Raw genomic sequence first — 22,102 nt, 5'->3', positions numbered from 1 at the left:
GAGCCCTGCAAATTCATGGCTATCCACAGATAATTAGCCCCTCTGATACTGCTAATACTGATGGCACAGTTAGGAACTAATATAAACAAACAGTTGTGGTGTATTGTGCAATTTAGACCCTTAGTCATAGCAGAGTGTGTCACAAATGTTTTAATTGTTAGTCCTGCAGCTCCAATACACCTTAATAGAGCAAGCTAGATTCTACTGCCGTTCACACATAATCAGCTAATTATATTTAAGCTAGCAACGATTAACAAGCTGGGGGAACAGAAACAACTTTCAGCTCCTACATGAGTCTTGACTGGTAGTAGTTAAGAAGAAAAGTGTTTTCTTCAGTCAATTGAGCACATTTGATCTGGAATTACTCACAAATAGTGAGCTCCTCGGTGGCAATTTTAGTCACATGACAAAATAGATGATTATAGCCAATGAACACATTAGACAGTTTTTATTTGACAGTATAGACAGTTTAATATACATTGTGTGCCTTGGAAAGTTGTACAAAGATGCACTATATACAGTGTGGTTAACTAGAAAGCTTTCATTTCACTTTGTCACTTGTAAAGGTGGATACCCCTCTCCCCTTTAAATAATTTAGTGATTATTTTAATTCTGATGAAGGTCAGAAATTGATGGCACTAGCTAAAGCAGGAAATCACCTTAGAAAAGGCACAGTGCAAGGTTCTTCGCAGTCCTATCCCAGTGCAAGTTGTGCATTATTTTGCAACACAGACAACAGCTACTTGAGACCAGCAAACTAATGTCACAAATGATCAACTGAAATTGTCTCAAAAGGGGGCAACCTAGTCCATCTTTAACCTACTGTTTCTCTCACTTATATCTAATTCTTTGTTTTTAAGTGCTCTGACTTGGCTGTTTAATTTCTACCTTTATTTGATGTTGCATTCACATGATATTTATATCACATTCCTTTTTTAGTAATTGATACTTATGGTATTTAACTTGATTTCAATTACTTTTGAAAAGTTTGTAGCCTTTAGATGCATATGCCATTTGACTTTTATAAAAATCAGTACCATAAGTTAAACTTCTGATTTAATATGTTTTTACATATAGTTTGAGAGTGGGCAAAATTAAAAGAGTTTGTTTATTCACAGGTCACTGACTAGGACCCCAACTCCTGCAAAGACTTATGTGAATAGTTTGAGTATCAGCCTATTCATATGCTTAAAGTTGAACATGTGAAAGTTTTTGAAGAACCAGTCCCTTTTATCAGTGTTTTCTTGAAGACAAAAGTTTGTCTTTCTTTAATTAAAGGTGTAGTTTGTGTACACTATTTATGCACGTACCCACAGTTATCTAGATTAATCTTGTTAATGAGCACAAGTCAATACCCAAATCATATAGGCTTATATGAAACAGACTAATTAGAGTTGTTAGAGCCAACTGAATTTCACTCTTGGCAGTAACTCAGTCAGCGAATCACTAAATTAGCATTGCAAATATACTGAGTCATAAAGCACTTCATAAAAACCAGTGTGAGGTTTCACAGTATGAACTGTCTGTATATTGGATTTTAAAGGGATCTGACCAAAAATACCACAAGATATGTTTTAGAATTAGCCACCTTGTAACAGATTTGTAATTAGTCGCATCAGCACCCATCCTTTATTCAACTGGGGCTGAATTCTAATCCCCCTATACAAAGTAAATATTCAGGCTTTGCACAGTGCACCTACGGTAAGTGGAGTTGGGTGGTGGGGGAGAATCCTACTTTCCCAACCCACAGCAGGCATGAAGGAGCCAGTTTTATTTTGCAGCCACAATTGCATCATCTGGGCTCTATCAGAGGCTATAACCTGCTATATGCCCTCCACCGTGGGGTTCTGGGCAATTAATAGATGTAGTTCTTGGACCCATGTGAACTCTCTCTCTCTCTCTCCATGTGGCTGCCATGAAGCACTGCTCTGCTGTCCAAGAGGTGCAGAGTACTCCTGCATGGCCTGCCTCCCTCCCTCCCACAGTGGAGCTGTACATTGTTCCTGCTGCTCTTTAGGCCTGTATCCCACACAAGAGGTTGGCATTGAATACAGGGCAAATCATGTCATCATGGGTAGCAGATCTATTAACACAAATTAGAAGATATCCACTGCTCTACCAGATACTACATGAAGTTTCTTCAATATCATTATTCTATATTTTTAGTGGTCTCACTGTAACAGTTAAGGGAGTGGTAATACAGAATCCTAATGATATTACATTGAAAACTGAGTGATAAATCTACTGTGCACAATTCAGATTCTGGTTTAACATGGGATTTATATCTAGACAATAACAAATTTGCACATTTGACTCCCAGAAAATTTAGCTTTTGCGGTGAGTATTAACACCATAGTGTATGACAACAAGGTGGACAGAAAGTAATAAAAAATGCTACTAGCTGCATAAAAGCAAATGTTACAAAATTAAATAGGGTTTTCACTTACAGAAGAAAGACGACCTAAATATATTTTAAAAACTCAAAACTCTACCTTAAATCGGACTTTTTAAAATAGTTTAAGTATCTGATTAAATTCTTCAGACATCAGATTATGAATGGAGTATCCTCTTGAAAATTGGATCAAAATCTTTCACACTTGGTACAGGAAAGCAAGCAAGCAAACATTTTTATTTGAACTTTATTGCTGCTCTGTCACACGAACAAAAGAATTAACTAAAAAGGCTTAAATGCATTCTACCCTTTTCCCAGTTTTGAAAAGTAACCTTATACATTTTTCAACGTAACACCTGCAATGACAAGACTGGAACACCAACACAAGATAGTCCACTGTAGAGAGATTTAGTTTATCTAAAATCTGAGATTGTCTTTATAACACAACATGATTTGGGATCCCCTTCACCTCTTCCAGTGCCAATCCTGCAAAACACCAGGCTACCTAAATTCCCATTCATATTATTAGGATTTCCATACAGAAGCCAGTCAATTCCATGCAGGATCAGCACACTGCCCACTCTCATTCAGTTACATGAGAAACTCAGAGATTTAGCTATCTAAACTAAACTCGACAAAAATCAGTTATGTCCTGCTTAGCTTTTGCTCTGAGCCCAGTAGTACAAAGAGAGGGGCAGGATCCAGACTTTTCTGGTAACTATGATACGTATATTGTTTGTGATGAAAACATACTAGCAAACTTTGTTTTTTCTAAAAGAGTTCTTCCAATGCTCAAATTAGGTTACTGCACTAGTTTAGCACATTGGCTATTTCCTAGATGATATTCCTAATATATTCTGTGGGATACGGCATCCCGACGTAGAGCACTGTTGAGAATCTGCATTCCCCAAACCCAGAACCATTCTGGTATGTACTGTGCAAGCAGAAACTACAAAAGAGAGAGGGAAAAGGTTAAAGGATCTGTTCTCAGTAAACTTGCAGTTTTTCAAACTACCATGGAAATCCCACTCCTTTTCTGATCAACACTTATTATTTTACATTAAATAGAACAAAATACAGTATATGACTATTAAAATTAAAAAACAAATGCTGTAACTAAATATAATGTTATGCACCTTAGAACCACCTTACTCATACAGGTGTAAGATCAGGTTCTGCAAATATATCTTTATGAATAAGCAACTAACTCCATGCTCTCTCCTTCATTTTTTCCTAATCTCCACCCCTTACGTCCCTCCTTTCCCACTTCACAAAATGATCCAAATTAGCCAGCAGATGTCATTAGTGCTCACACCAGTCCCTTTACAAAGTGAGGTTCTGGGCAGATACTGTGCAATAAAGGAAATCTACATTAAACGGAGACACATTTTCAGGTAGTTGTGGCTAAAGATGTAGATTTTGTAACAATTTTTTAAAACACAAATATTTTCAGGAAATTTTAAGTGTATTTCAATGGAAACAGTTATTGAACTGTGAAGAGCATGCAATTAGAACAGACATATTCAAGTTAAAAGAGATGCAACATGTTACGTAAGAATGGCCATAGTGGGTCAGACCAACGATCCATCTAGCCCAGTATCCTGTCTTCCAACAGTGGCCAATGCCAGGTGCCCCAGAGGGAATGAACAGAACAGGTAATCATCAAGTGATCCATCCCCTGTCAACCATTCCCAGCTTCTGGCAAACAGAGGCTAGGGACACCATTCCTGCCCATCCTAGCTAATAGCCATTGATGGACCTATCCTCCATGAACTTATCTAGTGCTTTTTTGAACCCTGTTATAGTCTTGGCTTTTACAATATCCTCTGACAAGGAGTTCCGCAGACTGACTGTGTTTTATATGAAAAAAATACTTCCTTTTGTTTGTTTTAAAACTGCTGTCTATTAATTTAATTTGGTAACCCTTTATGTGTTTTTGAATGTAATTTTTTAAAATTTGGGCTGCAAATTAAAAGTAGCAATCAGATTCTCCCTCTCCTCCTAAAGCAAAATACATAGTCCAGTCATAATTTGATTAAACATGGAAGCGGTCAAGAAATATGGAGCAGTGCCTCTGGTTTAGGTTAGGGTGACCAGATAGCAACTGTGAAAAAACAGGACAGGGGTTGGGGGTAATAGGCACCTATTTAAGAAAAATCCCCAAAAACTGGACTGCCCCTTTAAAAATGGGACATTTGGTCACCCTAATTTAGGTTGACTGGTTTGTGCTGCAGATTAGAAAGAAATGTCCAAAACGTTGCACTTGTTTTAGCTTCTCAACTCCCATGAAAATCAATGGAAGCCAAAAGATTAAATTTCCCCCTTTGAAAAGGTAATGAGATTTACTAATGTAAACTAGTTGGATTAATTGTTACCTGAATAGAATGGATCCAGTATCCTGTAGTCCTTCTGGATATCCCAAGGGTGGAAACAGCATGACGTGCATATACTTTAGCTGAAGGCACAAACAAAAACTTGTTTGACAGAATGTGATCACCAAATTGTGTCATTTTTGTGGAGATGAAGAATGGGATTAAACTCTGAATAAAGATTCCTTTTGAAGCATATTCGTAATGTAGTGCTCTACTGAAGTGGTCCAAGTAGGCCTGGTAAGATAAAAGCAGAAAATTAGGATTCCTCAGTTTTGCATGGGGGAGAGGGAGAATAAAGTCTTGGTGTAAAGTATTATTAAAACTATTATCTTGGAAATTATACTACTATTCTGACAAAAGGGTTATAAAAAAACCCGCATATTTTGACAAATACTAGAAAAAAACCCAAAATATGTTTTTATAGCATGACCATGGTTCCCCGTTTTCAGCATGTGTTTGGTTTTTTCAGCAAATTGTAGGAGACCCAGTTAATTAGTTTAAAGGTATGTCAATTTTAAAGACACTTACTTCTGGCTGATTTTTTGTTGTATTGAAGCCTACTATTGTTGCAAACACTACCTGAACTTACAAGTGAAACATTTTTTCTTTAATACCCCCCCCCCCTCCCTCCGCAGTTTACTTGGTGCATTAGCCAGCACTGTGTGTAGTCATTTAGGTCCTGCTCCTGCAAACATTATACATGTGCTTAACTTTTCAAATGCACGTATTCTCACTGAAGCTAACAAGTACTCATGTGTAAAATTACACACATGCATGTTTACAGAATTAAGGCCTAAATGTATGGGTATGGCCCAAACACCTTCCTCAGCTCATTTAACTCCCCAATTTAAAAACTAACCTTTGGCATCATAAACCTGATAGCGGGGATTATGGAGATCAAGCACAGCACAATAAATAAGTTTGGTACACTCTTCTCATAGTAGTAACATTGCTGTAACGTTGTATGCTGCAGTGCTACCATGGTAAATGGTTAGTCAGATGCCTGCGACATCAGTGCAGTGCTGGTAACTTAGTGGCCAGCCAGTACGATCCTGGATTGCCACACTTGCACATCCTTCCTGCATTGCTCCACTGCTGGATGATGACTCATGGGATTCTCTCCCACAATTGCGTATGGGGCGTAGTGGGAAGAAGGTAGTCATCTTCCCTTCCCAAACTCACTCTGCTTGTGGGGAGGGGAAACAAACTAAACATTAAAAACAACCCCCCCACAAACTTTAAAAATAAAAATAATTTGCCTGAAGCAGAAACTGAACCTGCAATGTCCACAGCCCCACTAGTGCTTCTCTATTTCCTGGCAGCCTTGGCCCTGATCCTCCAAACACTTAGCCTGTTAGTAGTTCAACTGAAGTCAGTGGGATTACTCACATGCTTAAAGTATTACAGGAATGGGGCTTTAGTAATCCTACCCCTTCATGGGATCTTGTATGGAGGAGGCAGGAAGTCTCTGATACTAGTTCTACTGCTATCACAAAGATTTGGGTCACTTCTAAAACTTCTAGGCAGTACTGTAATATTAATATATGAAATTCCACATCTAGGTAAGTGAGACATTAAGGCACATCCTTTTCTCTAAATGTTGCAAAAAATAGCACTTTACTGTTCTGAAAGTAACATTTAATAAAAGATTAATTTAACAACAACAAAAACTACCGGCAAGTAGCTATGCTAAACTTCTTTTAGAGGTTTACTAGTTTACTGTAATCCACAGCAAATTACTGGGAACACTTTGCTTCTTAAAAAATAAGCATTATATGAGAAGAACCTTAGAGTCTCTTATGTTTTAGTTAGGTAGAATATATCTTAAAACATCTGAAATGATCTGGGACTTGCCCTGTGTGGGTGCCTAGAGGGGAGAGGCAAAGAATGAAGTCCAGAGCCTTCCCTCTCTTTTGCATCCCTGTGTAGAGAGGAGGCCCAGGCCTTGTGCTGCAGAAGGCTCAGGCTAGCGTCATTTGTAACACCAGCCACTCTAAATGGACCAACAGGTGAAGCCATTTTTTGTATAGCGTTTACCAAATGGTGCCCTGATCCACGACTGAAGCTCTGAAGCACTACCACAATACAAATAAATAGCCTCATGCCCCTCTGCATGAGCTAGCGAAGCTCCCAACTGGCACGGTAGGGTGAAGCACATTCTGCCCCCTGGCTTACCTTGGAGGCTGAATACGCTGCCATCTGTGGTGTGGGTTTGCAGCAAGATCCAGAAGAAACATTCACAATCGCACCTCTTTTCCTCTGTACCATTCCTGGCAGCACTATATGCACCATCATGTTAGCAGCAGCAATATTTACATTGACAATTTCCCACACTTTGTCCTCAGACAACCTGGTAAAATATTCCGGGTAGGAATAAAACACTCCTACATTATTCACCAAAATCCCAATGTCTTGGTCTCTTAGGGCTTCCTTAATGGAAGAGTAAACCTCACGACCTTTGCTGAAATCTGCTACTATAACAGCAGTTTCAACTTTATAGGTTTCGGCTATGTCTTTAGCTACGGCCTCCAGCTTCTCTTTGCTCCGGCTGATTAAGATAATGTTGATGCCACGGCTTGCCAGTTCCTCCGCATAGGCTTTTCCAATACCAGCTGTGCTACCTACAGTAGAAAGTAACATAGTGGTGTAGGGTTTAGAATACAGGACTAGAAGACTGAGGCAAGTCTGGTGAAGAGAATATGTCAGAGGTGCAAATTTTACCCTGCGCCAAATCTGAGTGCGTTGTGTAAGTCGTTATACAAGGAGTATGAACAAGACAGTGGGTACATATCTGCCTGCCATTCTGCTACTTCAATAGTCACTTTTCAACTAGTGGTCTCTGCTCATCTTCTTAGATGTCAATGGCTGATGAGTCTGATCAGACATGCAGAAGCAGCAGAGTGGCTAAGTAAAGGAAAAAGAATGGCAGAATTCAGTAATATTTGCATGGAAAGAGGTGGTGTCAGATTGTAAGAGCACAACTGAAGTCAGTAGGACCCCCCTAAACACTGAGAGACTGGATCCTCTGTTTAAAAGGGATGAAAAGTGCTGGAGAGTTTAATTGTCAATGCTGTTATTTCAGGGCCAGTATTTACTATGAAAGGTCCAGATTCATCTGAAAAATAGCTCCACAAAATATAGTACATGTATCACCAAAGGGTAGATAATAACTAAGCGCAAGGAGGGGGAAAGTATCTTTCAAATAAAATACAGATGAAAACAACGTTCTCTTACCAGTGACTACAGCCCATCTTCCATACTGCTTGACCAAATCAGCCCTGCTCACCAGCTTGGGAATGAAATGCAGCCTGATCAAGCTGTAAGAATCACATACAAGAGTGAAGCATTTTCTGGCCGTATACCAGGCTCCAACTAAAGCCAGTGCCTCCACATAACAATGACAAGAACGACCAATCTCCCGGTACAAGAGGTAGAAACTGTCAACTGCAGCCATGGCAATCAGAAATCTAAAAAAGAAAACGCAGGTGATATATAGGTGATTATTAAAACCCCTCTGTTTAGCAGAACACAAATATTAAACTGACCATAGCTTTAGAACAGAGAATAATCTGATTGAAATGAGGTGGAATTTTACTCTTTTTGTACTGATGTTTAGTAAAATTTCAAGATGGAAGGAAGTCAGGACACCAACACAGAACCATGCAACTGTCTAACATTTGGAAACTCCACTGTTAGCAGCAGCAGACTGACTTTCCTTTTCCCTTAATGTAAGTCAATTTATCACCATCTCCCCACAAAATATGATTGCTTCAAATCCACCCTACTTAAAATCCTAATCCATAGTTCATCTTTTCTTTGCTTCTTTATTGCAACTCTTCCCCAGACAGCAGCAAAAATGAAAAAGGTTTAGAAAACCTGACCTATTAGGAAAGGTAAAAAATCTGTGTGTATTTAGTCTTGAGATAAGACGACTAATGAGGGACCTGATAACAGCCAGTTACAAAGAGGATGTTGATCAGTTGTTCTCCATGCCTAGTGAAGGTAAGGCGCTTAATATGAAGCAAGGAAGATTTTGGTTAGATATTTGGAAAATCTTTCTAATGATAAGGTGGTTAAGCACTGGAAACGCCTGCCAGGGGAGGTTGTGGAATCCCCATCATTGGAGGTTTTTAAGAACAGGTTGGACAAATACCTATCAGTGATGGTCTATGTTTACTTGGTCCTGCCTCAGGACAGAGGGCTAGACTTCATCCCTTCCAGCCCTACAGTTCTAGATTCTTGGTGCCTCAAGTCCTATCTCCAGACTGTCACGTGAATGATGATTTCACCCGTCCTACTGCATGTTCCCACACATGGGCAATACTCTACAACACCTCTAATTCCCTATTACCTCCAAGATCAAAACTGCAGTCCTTGTTTTGAAGAAACTACATGGCCTTGCACTGGCCTCATGCTCATTTCTTCATGCCTGCTTCTGCTTATTCAGCACCTCTCTCTTCTTTCTGTCCCAGCCCCCCACAAATTTCACCACGGTTGGTGCAAAATACTTCTGCTTTGCTACTCCAACTGCCTAACATTGTTTCCCTTTATCTATCTCCTCCCCACCTCCACATTTGGCTTTCCATTTGTTTTCAAATCTCAGGTGAAAAGATCACTTTCATCCCTCCTATGTATTATTTAATTTCCTCTCTGCTATTGTTTCAGATTTATCTCTGTAATTGTATTGTTTACTCCTCTGAAGCATTTGGGCATGGGAGATATTCAGGCTTGGCAGAATTAATTTTTTTTTTCCTAATTTTGACAGATAATATCTATGTTTATTTTTAAGCTTTTTTCTATTTTTATCAATTTACATGTTCATAGTTTCACAAAATTTGGGGTTTAAAGCTTTTTTTTATCATCTATTTATATTTGCACAGTTGCAGGAAAATGTTGGGGTGTCAGACAATTATTTAATAACAGCCTCTAACAAGTTCTCAAGAAGAATTTATCTTAATTGAAATTTAAAGATAAGCAAAGTATCTACAGAAATACTGTTTAGTCAGCGCGTGTGTGGTGAAATCAATGCCCACATTTACCGATAAAAATCTAATCTTTCCAAGCCTAAAGATGCTACATACAGCATATAGTTGCAACATATTCTACATTTTCCACTCCTACAAGTCCTTGTAAAATGTTTTGATATGAACATTATTGTTTTCTGCTGCTGTGATTGCAACACATAGGAACTGGCAAGAGAATAGGATTAGAAACAGGGAGTTAGAATTCTATAACAGAATAAAGAAGTTTATGGGAACCACTCCTCTCCATTAATTAAAAGACATGCACAGCTCAGTGTTTGTATAGTTACTTACTAATTGTGGGATGCTTATACTGTAGCCTGGATACACAAAATACTGTAGAAAGTGCAGCCCACATACAATCTAATAGAATTCATTGCTTGTTCATAGAATCATAGAATCATAGAATATCAGGGTTGGAAGGGACCCCAGAAGGTCATCTAGTCCAACCCCCTGCTCGAAGTAGGACCAATTCCCAGTTAAATCATCCCAGCCAGGGCTTTGTCAAGCCTGACCTTAAAAACCTCTAAGGAAGGAGATTCTACCACCTCCCTAGGTAACGCATTCCAGTGTTTCACCACCCTCTTAGTGAAAAAGTTTTTCCTAACATCCAATCTAAACCTCCCCCACTGCAACTTGAGACCATTACTCCTCGTTCTGTCATCTGCTACCATTGAGAACAGTCTAGAGCCATCCTCTTTGGAACCCCCTTTCAGGTAGTTGAAAGCAGCTATCAAATCCCCCCTCATTCTTCTCTTCTGCAGGCTAAACAATCCCAGCTCCCTCAGCCTCTCCTCATAACTCATGTGTTCCAGTCCCCTAATCATTTTTGTTGCCCTTCGCTGGACTCTCTCCAATTTATCCACATCCTTCTTGTAGTGTGGGGCCCAAAACTGGACACAGTACTCCAGATGAGGCCTCACCAATGTCGAATAGAGGGGAACGATCACGTCCCTCGATCTGCTCGCTATGCCCCTACTTATACATCCCAAAATGCCATTGGCCTTCTTGGCAACAAGGGCACACTGCTGACTCATATCCAGCTTCTCGTCCACTGTCACCCCTAGGTCCTTTTCTGCAGAACTGCTGCCTAGCCATTCGGTCCCTAGTCTGTAGCTGTGCATTGGGTTCTTCCGTCCTAAGTGCAGGACCCTGCACTTATCCTTATTGAACCTCATCAGATTCCTTTTGGCCCAATCTTCCAATTGGTCTAGGTCCTTCTGTATCCTATCCCTCCCCTCCAGCGTATCTACCACTCCTCCCAGTTTAGTATCATCCGCAAATTTGCTGAGAGTGCAATCCACACCATCCTCCAGATCATTTATGAAGATATTGAATAAAACCGGCCCCAGGACCGACCCTTGGGGCACTCCACTTGATACCGGCTGCCAACTAGACATGGAGCCATTGATCACTACCCGTTGAGCCCGACAATTTAGCCAGCTTTCTACCCACCTTATAGTGCATTCATCCAACCCATACTTCCTTAACTTGCTGACAAGAATACTATGGGAGACCGTGTCAAAAGCTTTGCTAAAGTCAAGAAACAATACATCCACTGCTTTCCCTTCATCCACAGAACCAGTAATCTCATCATAAAAGGCGATTAGATTAGTCAGGCATGACCTTCCCTTGGTGAATCCATGCTGGCTGTTCCTGATCACTTTCCTCTCATGCAAGTGCTTCAGGATTGATTCTTTGAGGACCTGCTCCATGATTTTTCCAGGGACTGAGGTGAGGCTGACTGGCCTGTAGTTCCCAGGATCTTCCTTCTTCCCTTTTTTAAAGATTGGCACTACATTAGCCTTTTTCCAGTCATCCGGGACTTCCCCGGTTCGCCACGAGTTTTCAAAGATAATGGCCAGTGGCTCTGCAATCACAGCCACCAATTCCTTCAGCACTCTCAGATGCAACTCGTCCGGCCCCATGGACTTGTGCACGTCCAGCTTTTCTAAATAGTCCCTAACCGCCTCTATCTCCACAGAGGGCTGGCCATCTCTTCTGCATTTTGTGATGCCCAGCGCAGCAGTCTGGGAGCTGACCTTGTTAGTGAAAACAGAGGCAAAAAAAGCATTGAGTACATTAGCTTTTTCCACATCCTCTGTCACTAGGTTGCCTCCCTCATTCAGTAAGGGGCCCACACATTCCTTGGCTTTCTTCTTGTTGCCAACATACCTGAAGAAACCCTTCTTGTTACTCTTGACATCTCTGGCTAGCTGCAGCTCCAGGTGCGATTTGGCCCTCCTGATAACATTCCTACATGCCCGAGCAATATTTTTATACTCTTCCCTGGTCATATGTCCAACCTTCCACTTCTTGTAAGCTTCTTTTTTATGTTTAAGATCCGCTAGGATTTCACCATTAAGCCAAGCTGGTCGCCTGCCATATTTACTATTCTTTCGACTCATCGGGATGGTTTGTCCCTGTAACCTCAACAGGGATTCCTTGAAATACAGCCAGCTCTCCTGGACTCCTTTCCCCTTCAAAAAGAAAAGGAGTACTTGTGGCACCTTAGTTGAGTACTTGTGGCACTCCTTTTCTTTTTGCGAATACAGACTAACACGGCTGTTCCTCTGAAACCTTTCCCCTTCAAGTTAGTCCCCCAGGGGATCCTGGCCATCCGTTCCCTGAGGGAGTCGAAGTCTGCTTTCCTGAAGTCCAGGGTCCGTATCCTGCTGCTTACCTTTGTTCCCTGCGTCAGGATCCTGAACTCAACCAACTCATGGTCACTGCCTCCCAGATTCCCATCCACTTTTGCTTCCCCCACTAATTCTACCCGGTTTGTGAGCAGCAGGTCAAGAAAAGCACCCCCCCTAGTTGGCTCCTCTAGCACTTGCGCCAGGAAATTGTCCCCTACGCTTTCCAAAAACTTCCTGGATTGTCTATGCACCGCTGTATTGCTCTCCCAGCAGATATCAGGAAAATTAAAGTCACCCATGAGAATCAGGGCATGCGATCTAGTAGCTTCCGTGAGCTGCCGGAAGAAAGCCTCATCCACCTCATCCCCCTGGTCCGGTGGTCTATAGCAGACTCCCACCACTACATCACTCTTGTTGCACACACTTCTAAACTTAATCCAGAGACACTCAGGTTTTTCTGCAGTTTTTCTGAAGTCATTGTTTTGTCAATGACTTCAACATGATCATGAAGAAAAGCTACGAGATTAATATAGTTCTACTGGTCAGACACACAGGGTGAACAAAAAAGCAAGCTTCTGAAAACCTATAGTTACAGTCATAAAGTACAGTATTGGCCGGGGGTGGGGTGGGGGTGGGGTAAAAAAAGGACTGTCTGTCCCAACTAAACTCCAACTCTGGCCATTCTGTTCTGACAGATCTATGTTTCTCCTATTGTTTCAGTTGAAGATATTCTTCCCTTTCTCTCCTAAATTAATATGCAGTATTCCTAGCTTTGGAATATTAAGTTTATGCCACATCCTACTCCCGAAATGATACATTTTAGTGAAGGGTCTAGTGACCTATATATTGTCTATAAAGCAGATTGCAATCTGCTTCTTTTGGATAAAATATACTAATTGTGAAGCTTAATCAGCATGTGAAAAATTATCACCACTTTGAGCTAAATGGAACAGCATATTTCTTATTTTACTAGATCAAACTATAGTCCATCTTCTTAGTCTGCAGAAATAAGCAAAAACTAACACATCACAACATAAAGGTTCACATGTTCAAAAGTGCATGCCCAACGCACAACATACACACAACTAATTCGGGGATTTGTAAACTCTCCAGTGGCTCCAATTGTGCATGTACTCTGGGTTGTCTACAAAACACTTGGAAATGTGTGTCAAAATGCTTCTCTCAAATTCTAGTTTGTTGCCCAAAAGAACAAAGTACATGCAGTACTAATGTGAAATTTAGTTTTGCGCATGTGAATTGTCACCATATAAAAAGCTGAATTCAGCTACTTGAGTCTTTTCAAAAGCCTATTGTTATTTATTCTGCAGCCATTAATTACTCTTTCACTGATTATAAGTGACCATCAATTTACAATCTAGTCATTTCAAAAATTGATTTTGAAGTCTGTCATATACTACACATACTGCTGATTCATTGTGTCAATATTTGTGGTTTTACAAATATATTGTCTGAAGTTTTATCCCGCCCTAATATTTTAACATACCATGTTGCTGTGTGAGAGAGATTCACCCAGACCAGGGGGCAAACAATCTATGCAGGAGATACATTTGAAACTGACTATATACAAAGTGCTGTAAAACACAAACCTGAGAAAAAAATCACTTTTTATGCTAACCTCTTTCAGTTAGTCATTACCTGTAATAGAATTAAGTAATACAGACAGAAGGGAGGTTTTTAACTTGGATGTTATTCCTTTAACTGCCCTCATGGATTTAATGCTCCTATCAGATAATCCATGAAGGTTGTTTCCTTCTAGAATGCCCTCAGAAGTCTGATCCACCAAACCGCCACCCTCTCTGCATTCAAATACTGCCTTAAAAACTTACCTCAACTGCAACAGCTACAAGTGATTCAATTATAATAATGGAAAACAACTTGGTTTTCCCACCTGTTTGTACACATACCTAAACTGAGTTACTCTATGATTTATTTACTTGTATCACCCCACTGCCATAGCATCCAAGTACCTTCTGACTATTTCAAAACAGAAATAATCTCTCTCTTCTCTCTCATCCTGTAGGAGAAATAACGTGGCTAGTTTGCCTGTTAACCTTTGTCCTTCCCATCCCTATTATTTGTACCCGCACTCACCATATCATATCTATTATAAATTTGTAAGTTCTTCAGGGCAGGGACCTTATCCTTCCATTTGTTCTCCAAATCATCCACTGCACTTCTGGCCATTATGAAATAAATGATAATTCTTTGAAGTCATAAAAATCTCAAGTGCTTGTAAGAGTCTGAATTTATTTTTTCCGAACTAAGTAAAATATACTTTGCATTCATTTAAATCTGAAAACTGAAATTAACTTCACATTTTTAAGGAGGAGGAATATCTTCTATCAGATGCTGCTGTGAGGGGCTCTAACTGAAAAGCAAAATCATTTTAATTTTAAATTGAGTTCATAAAGGCAGTGGCAAAACTAATAAGATAAACTTCCAGTTTTAGGGACCAATCTGTGGTGGTGCTTTCAACAAAACATGTTAAAACAACTTCAGGAATGACTGAAGGATTAGCCCCTTTTGAATAGTGTTAAACATGCTGAAGTCTGCATGAGGAACATGAATGTTTTACTGGCATTGAACATCAAACACAAAAAAATTTACTCCCAGTTACGGTTGCCACCTGTCCAGGTTTTCCCAGGATCGTCCCTTTTTTGAGGTAGTTGTCCCAAGAAACCTGTAAGGGGGCTTAGCATAAATTGGCAGCTGTCCAGTTTTATGGGCTCGGGATCATCCTGGCTGTCCCTTTTTTTGTACTCAGAGGTGGCAACCCTTTTTCACTGCCGATGGGAAGGATTAAGGGACTGGGAAAAACAATACATTGGCTTAAAAAAAAAAATCTGGTCCTTAACTGACCTAAAAGTGCCCCTTTAATCTAATGCATGCATGAAGCTCTCAGTACAAAATGCATCTGGGAACCTCATTTTAAGAGAAAAAAATTCAAGATCAATAAAATATAAGAGAACCTCTGTTTATTAACAAAATTCACCATAAGACTCTACCAAAGCCTGCCCAACCTAATAGCTCTTACACTAGGTCCAGAAGGCTGCCAAATGCAGACTCTGGTGAACTGCTGAGGACAGCAGACTATACAAGCATGCATCTACTGTGAATGCACTGGAAAGCAATCCCAGAACTAACCTGACAGGTCTCAACTTCCATGGTGGGACATTTTCATTTCTTATTCATAGAGCACTGTAAGTGTGCATGACACTGTCCAGAACACACAGAAGGCTTAGGTCCCTGTCCTGAAGGGGTACACTCTAATTTAAACAAATACAATACTGAATACAGCACAAGTACACACAGAAGAACCATTGTGGAAGAGATTAATAATAGAAGATTACAAAAATAGGGTTTAAAGCGATGAAGGAAGTTGCTTGGTGTGCAGGAAAGGGGGCTGTATGAGAGATGGTGAAAACCGGGAGTAAGAGGAAACCAAAGGAGAAGTTAGAGAGGATATGGAGGACAAGAGAGGGGAGTTTATGATGAAATATTTGAGATGTATTAAAAATAGTAAATGGTCAAAACTTCTTAATTCTCTTTTTAAATGTGGGTGGTTCTATCTTTATTTCAATCACGGATATTCCCATTTTGATCTATTTTAACAATTACCTCCTGAGTAACTATATTCAGGATAAACTGCTTCTATTTTATCCTCATGTTTGTAAATTATCCAGCTGTCATCACTCCTTATCTATACACAAGACACTGTTGCTTATTACTAAAAGAAAAGGAGGACTTGTGGCACCTTAGAGACTAACCAATTTATTTGAGCATGAGCTTTCGTGAGCTACAGCTCACTTCATCGGATGCTGCTTTAAGACGTTGTACACACACATTTAATGCACTACTGAAACACCTCCCGAAATTTCTCTTGGCTTCTCTGTATCGGCTAAGTCAACTCAAGGTCTTTGCTGGCAGAAGCAGATGGAGATCTCTGGCAGCACACAGAATGCAGGTGGGCTGCAGGTGGGTAGCACTGGTTGAAGAGGATGCAGGGTCAGAGCAGCTAGGAGATGTGTTGATCCAGCGCATCCTATACCAGCAGGGTTCCTGACATAATTCAGAGCTGCCTTTTCCCAGTGGCAACTGCGAGGGAGCAATACTACCACCTGTTCTCTCTGGTTGAATCACCCCCCAGTTGATCACAGCAGGAATGAATCTAACCATATGCCTACTTTTGGTTCCCTCAATCAATCACTCAATTTACACTGAAATTCACACAGCACTCTCTCTCTGGAATATTAGTTTCTCTGCTTCTCTCTATTTATTCACTTGTGTAAGTCAAGGCCATTTACGTACAAACCCCCTTCCCCACCCCCTCCCAAAAAAGTATCCCCCTTTTCACTCTGAATGATTTCCCTTTGCTAACTCTATCCTCTCTTTAGGTCGGTGGTTCTCAAACTTTTATACTGGTGACCCCTTTCACACAGCAAGCCTCTGAGTGCAATCCCCCTTATACATTAAAAACACTTTTTTATATATTTAACACCATTATAAATGCTGGAGGCAAAGCAGGGTTGGGGTGGAGGTTGACAGCTCGTAACCCCCCATGTAATAACATCACGACTCCCTGAGGGGTCCCAAACCCCAGTCTGAGAAGCCCTGCTCAAGGCCATTTTCTCATATCAATACTTTTCTATTCTATGCTTTTTGACCCCGTCAGTTTCCTACCTTGCAGAATTTTTACCCCTAAATTATTTAAAAACAAATGCCTCCCATTAATAATTCCTTCCAAAAAGAGGCCGATTGTAGGTGGCATAAACATATTCACTTTATTTTTAATAGGCTTTTTTCTTACCTGATAAGTCCAGACATTACATCAGAACACAAGTCAAGGAACCCATGAATTTTACACACAGTGTGAAAAACTAGTCCAAGGTTTCTGGTTATACTTTTGAAGGCATTTAAATAATAAACCAAGAAGCAAATCCTCTCTTAAGTTCTGCTCATTGCTTTAATAGTTTCAGCGTGAGAAGCTTCAAGATCAGAGTAAAACCTGGATAGTGGATTCTCACAATGCCTGTCAAGTGTATCAAGAGCATCACTGGCAAACTACAGGTCAAAGATCCAAAATCCAGGTTTTCAGATGTTCAGCTTTTAAAGAGGAGCAGCAGGTCTGACATATCTAAATCCTGCATATGCTATAAAAAAGGTAAGCTGCAAAATTATGTTTGCAGTGTAACCATTGTACAATACACTGATATTACTTGAAAAAAGAACAAGGAGTACTTGTGGCACCTTAGAGACTAACAAATTTATTTGGGCATAAGCTTTCGTGATGAAGTGGGTTTTAGCCCACGAAAGCTTATGCCCAAATAAATTTGTTAGTCTGTAAGGTGCCACAAGTACTCCTCGTTCTTTTTGCTGACACAGACTACACGGCTACCACTATGAAACCTGATATTACTTAAAGATTTTAAGGCTAGGACCCAACCATAGTTCAATGGGGATTCTCCCCACCCTGATTTCTTCTGGGGAAAAACAGTATTTATATTACCATTGACGTAGATACCTTAAAAGGACCTGGATATAAAAGGGGTAAGCCCACGATAGAAGCGTCAGTCGCAAGGTAACACTGGGGCATATTTATCCCTACTGAAAGCCAGAGTAATTTCAGAGACTTCAATTGAATTATACCTTTTTCCAGCCACTCTAAATTTGTCCCATTACATTTTTTTGCTATGGAAAACAAAATGCTCACTTTTGTTTTGTTTTTCCAACGATGGAGATGACATTTGTGAGCATCATGACAGTAGGGACAAACAGAGAATGATGTTCATTCTTTTTATAGAGAAAAATGAGAATTCAAGAGACAAAAATCCTACTTAAGTCAACTATACATTACAAATATCAAGAACATGGGTATAACAATTTTGTTATGGTTCCTAAACATTTTGAGCAGTCAATACACAATGATTATGAATGTTAAGAAATTATCAACAAACAGATTATCATTATTTGTTTAATACTAACAATAAGACTTAGTGCTATATGGAAAGAGCAAAGTATTTATACCATTTTCATCCATGGGCACGGAGTAATTTATGAAGTGGGGAAGAGTATCTCAATCCCGATTTGGCAGATGGGAAAAATGAAGCAGAAAGTCATCTCCTGGGCTTCCAATCCAGTGCTCTACCCACTGGACACTAAGGCTCCAATTCAGTAAAGCACTTATGCACGTGCTTAATTGTATAAAAAAAGGTATGCAAGTCCATCTTTGTCAAGCAAAACACTAACTCATGTTTAGTGCAGCACACAGTATCTGAATTATACAAATACTTCATGCAAAGCACAGTCAAGCACGCAAAAGCCAAGAAAAGCCCAATTATCATCAGACACACAGGCCTAACTCTGCGAGGCTGAAATTGGTTCTTTATCTGTGCTTCCCAGTTCCCCCATATGCTACATGTGGATTAGGAGGCAGTTGTTAATCACATACTATTAATTCAGAATGATCAATTCCTGACTGAGCACACAAGATGCATGATGCACAGTGAATGAGAAAGAGTTACAGCACTTACTTTTAAACAGCTTATTAAAAATAGAAACAAAGAGGAGAACAATTGCTTTCAAAGAATTTTTAAAATATTAATTCCCACTGGGAAAATTATCTACTTATTTTTAAATATTTTAATAAATGAAATATACTGATACAGTAATGCATTAAAATAATAATGTATCTTCCCTGTTCAATGAATGCATCTCTGCTTCATTCACTAAGCCATCCAACCTGAATGAGGCAAAGCAATTACCAAGAAGTAGTGACTGTAGAATGCTGTAATATATGTTCTCCTCTCACCCAGACCTCCTCTCCCCACCTGCGTCCAGAACCATCAAGGTTATAACCTAATTATTCAGGATTTAGTGGGCAAAAGGGGAAGGGAAGTAACACTCCATGTCAAAAATGACATTACCTGCTTCTAAGTCACTGACAACTTGGAAGAAAATGATTTTGAATGCTTATGGATCAGTGTCCTAACACAAGGGTTCTCAAACTGGGGGTTGGGACCCCTCAGGGGGTCATGAGGTTATTACAGCATTCACAACCTGTCAGCCTCCACCCCAAACCCCACTTTGCCTCCAGCATTTATAATGGTGTTAAATATATTAAAAAAAATTTTAATGTATAAGGGGGTGGAGATCGCACTCAGAGGCTCTCTGTGTGAAAGGGGTCACCAGTACAAAAGTCTGAGAACCCCTGTCCTGACAGATAAAGCACAAGATAGGGTAACAGTCAGTATCTGCCACAAACCACCCTTAGATTTGAACAGGATGACCAGCTCCTTAGGAACATATAGAAAAAGAGCTGCATGACCATGGGGGACTTCAATCTGAGCAACAGACACTGGAGGTTTCATATGCTGCCAGTACTAAAACATCCTCAGTATTTCAAAACTGAGACAACAATTTCCTATCTCAAAAGCATTACAACCAACATGGGGGAATTCAATATTAGATCTTCTCTTGATAGAAAAAGGAACTGATCACAGAACTAAAATTTTGGGGTAGCTTAGATACAAGTGATCACATTTGTTATGTGCAAACCAAATGAAATTCAAACCAGTAATACATATACTTGGTGCTTTATAAGGACTAATTTCATAAAACGAAAACTATTATGAGCCAAATGACATTTAAACAGAAAAATGTGAATAATTGGAAATTGTTCAAGAACATTTTACTGGAGACCCAAAAAGCCACAGTCACACAATTGAGAAAGAAGATTGTACTGGATAAAAAACACTTGGCTTAGAGGGGAAGTAAAGGCAGCTGTAACAAATAAAACAATATAACAAATTGAAGGGGAGGTTGATTAAATCAGAAACCAGGAATTGTAGAACGTTGATAAGGGAAGCTGAAAGAAACAAGGAACAATCTGTGGAAAGTAGAGTTAAGGAAAATAAGAAGGAGCGGGTGGTATTTTTAAGATTAGGGACAAAAAGAATCCTAACAATGGTATCAGTCCATTACTAGATGGAAATGGTAGAGCCTTCAATAATAATGCAGAAAGTTCAATAAATATTTCTGTTCTGTATTTGGGGTAAAAAACAGAGATAATGTAGTTATCTTATAAGATAAAAAAACACTTTCCATTCTAATAGTAACACAGAAGGCTGTTAAACAGCAGCTACCGAAGTTAAACATTTTAAAATCAGCAAGTCCAGGTAACTTAAATCCAAGAGATTTACAAGAGCCAGCCCAAGGAGTTTGCTGGACCATGTGTGTCAATTTACATTGGGGTAATTCCAGAAAATGGAAGAAAGCTAATGTGCCAACATTTTAAAGGGTAAACAAGATGATTCAGGTAACCATAGGCCTGTCAGCCAGATATCAATCCTGAGCAAAATAACAGAGTGGCTGATACAGGACTCAAACAATAAAGAATTAAAGGAGAGTAATATAATTAATGCCATTCGTCATGTATTTATGAAAAATAGATCCTGTCAAACTAACTTGATATCGTCTGTTTTGTTTTTTAAATGAAATTACTAGTTTGGTTGATAAAGGTAATAGTATTGCTGCAACATACTTGGACTTCTGTAAGACAGTTGACCTGGTACCGTATGACATTTTCATTAAAAGATTAAAATGTTACAAAATTAACCTGACACACATTAAATGGATTAAAAACTGGCTAAAGTACAGGTTTCATAATGTAGTCGTAAAAGGGGAATATCATTGTGTGGGTGTGTACAGTGAATTTGGGCCTATGCTATTTAATATTTTTATCAATGAGCTGGAAGAAAACATAAATCATTGAAAAAAGAAAAGGAGTACTCGTGGCACCTTAGAGACTAACACAAGTACTCCTTTTCTGAATACAGACTAACACGGCTGCTACTCTGAAATAAATCATTGAAAAAGTTTAAAGATAACACAAACATTGGGTGCATGGTAAATAATGAAGAGTACAGGTCACTGATCTAGAGTGATCTGGATTGCTGGAAAACTGGGCGAAAATAAACAGTATACATTTGGTCATATTAAAATGCAAAGTCATTAATCTAGGAACAAAGAATGTAGCCCATACTTACAGGATCAACTGAACATGAGCTTGCAGTGAGATACTATGGCCAAAAGGGCTGATACAATTCTTGGATGTATGAACAGGACTCAGGGCTGGGGCGCAGGAGGGCGTGGGCTCCAGCCAGGAGGCGCTTACCTCAGGCGGCTCCCGGTTGGCTGCACAGCGGGGCTAAGGCAAGCTCCCTGCCTACCCTGGCTCTGCACCGCTCCCGGAAGCAGCTGACATGTCCCTCTGGCAGCGGCTCCTAGGTGTGTGCGAGGAGGGGGGGAGGGAGGGCGGGGAAGGTCTCCACACACTGCCCGCGCTCACAGGCACCGCCCCCACAGGTCACAGTTCCCGGCCAATGGGAGCTGTGGAGTTGGCACATAGGGCGGGGCAGTGCACAGAGTCCCGAGCCCGCTGTCCCCATCCCTCCCCCCACCTAGGAGCTGCTGCCAAAGGGATGTGCCAGCCGCTTTCGGGAGTGACGCGGGGTAGGGGGAACGTAGGGAGCCTGCCTTAACCCCACTGCACCCCCAGACTTTTAGGGCCTAAAATCTCCCAGTTTGGCTTCAGTAGCCTCCGGGAGATAGGGCCTGATTCCGGGAGACTCTCGGTGAAACCAGGAGGGTTGGAAACCC

The 22,102-nt window shown here is 40.2% G+C and overlaps 1 protein-coding gene across 2 annotated transcripts; it reads right to left on the bottom strand.

The window, feature by feature from the left end:
* Positions 1–423: 423 nt before the first annotated feature.
* Positions 424–21,696, bottom strand: HSDL1 (hydroxysteroid dehydrogenase like 1). 2 transcript variants are annotated; one of them, XM_073307516.2, is made up of 5 exons: positions 21,490–21,696; positions 7,999–8,231; positions 6,940–7,385; positions 4,768–4,998; positions 424–3,341 (listed from the first exon to the last, which is right to left on the bottom strand). In XM_073307516.2, exons 2-5 carry the CDS (start codon positions 8,216–8,218, stop codon positions 3,240–3,242), a joined length of 999 nt encoding a protein of 332 aa, XP_073163617.1. In that variant the 5' UTR covers positions 8,219–8,231; positions 21,490–21,696; the 3' UTR covers positions 424–3,239. The 2 variants fall into 2 exon arrangements, with proteins under 2 accessions (XP_073163617.1, XP_073163616.1); XM_073307515.2 differs by lacking the exon at positions 21,490–21,696 and adding an exon at positions 17,253–17,687.
* Between the last annotated feature and the right edge of the window lie 406 nt (positions 21,697–22,102).

The sequence above is a fragment of the Lepidochelys kempii genome, chromosome 12 (genome assembly GCF_965140285.1).
Source record: "Lepidochelys kempii isolate rLepKem1 chromosome 12, rLepKem1.hap1, whole genome shotgun sequence".
In the NCBI taxonomy this organism is placed as follows: Eukaryota; Metazoa; Chordata; order Testudines; family Cheloniidae; genus Lepidochelys; species Lepidochelys kempii.
This window is presented reverse-complemented; position numbering and strand designations above follow the sequence as displayed.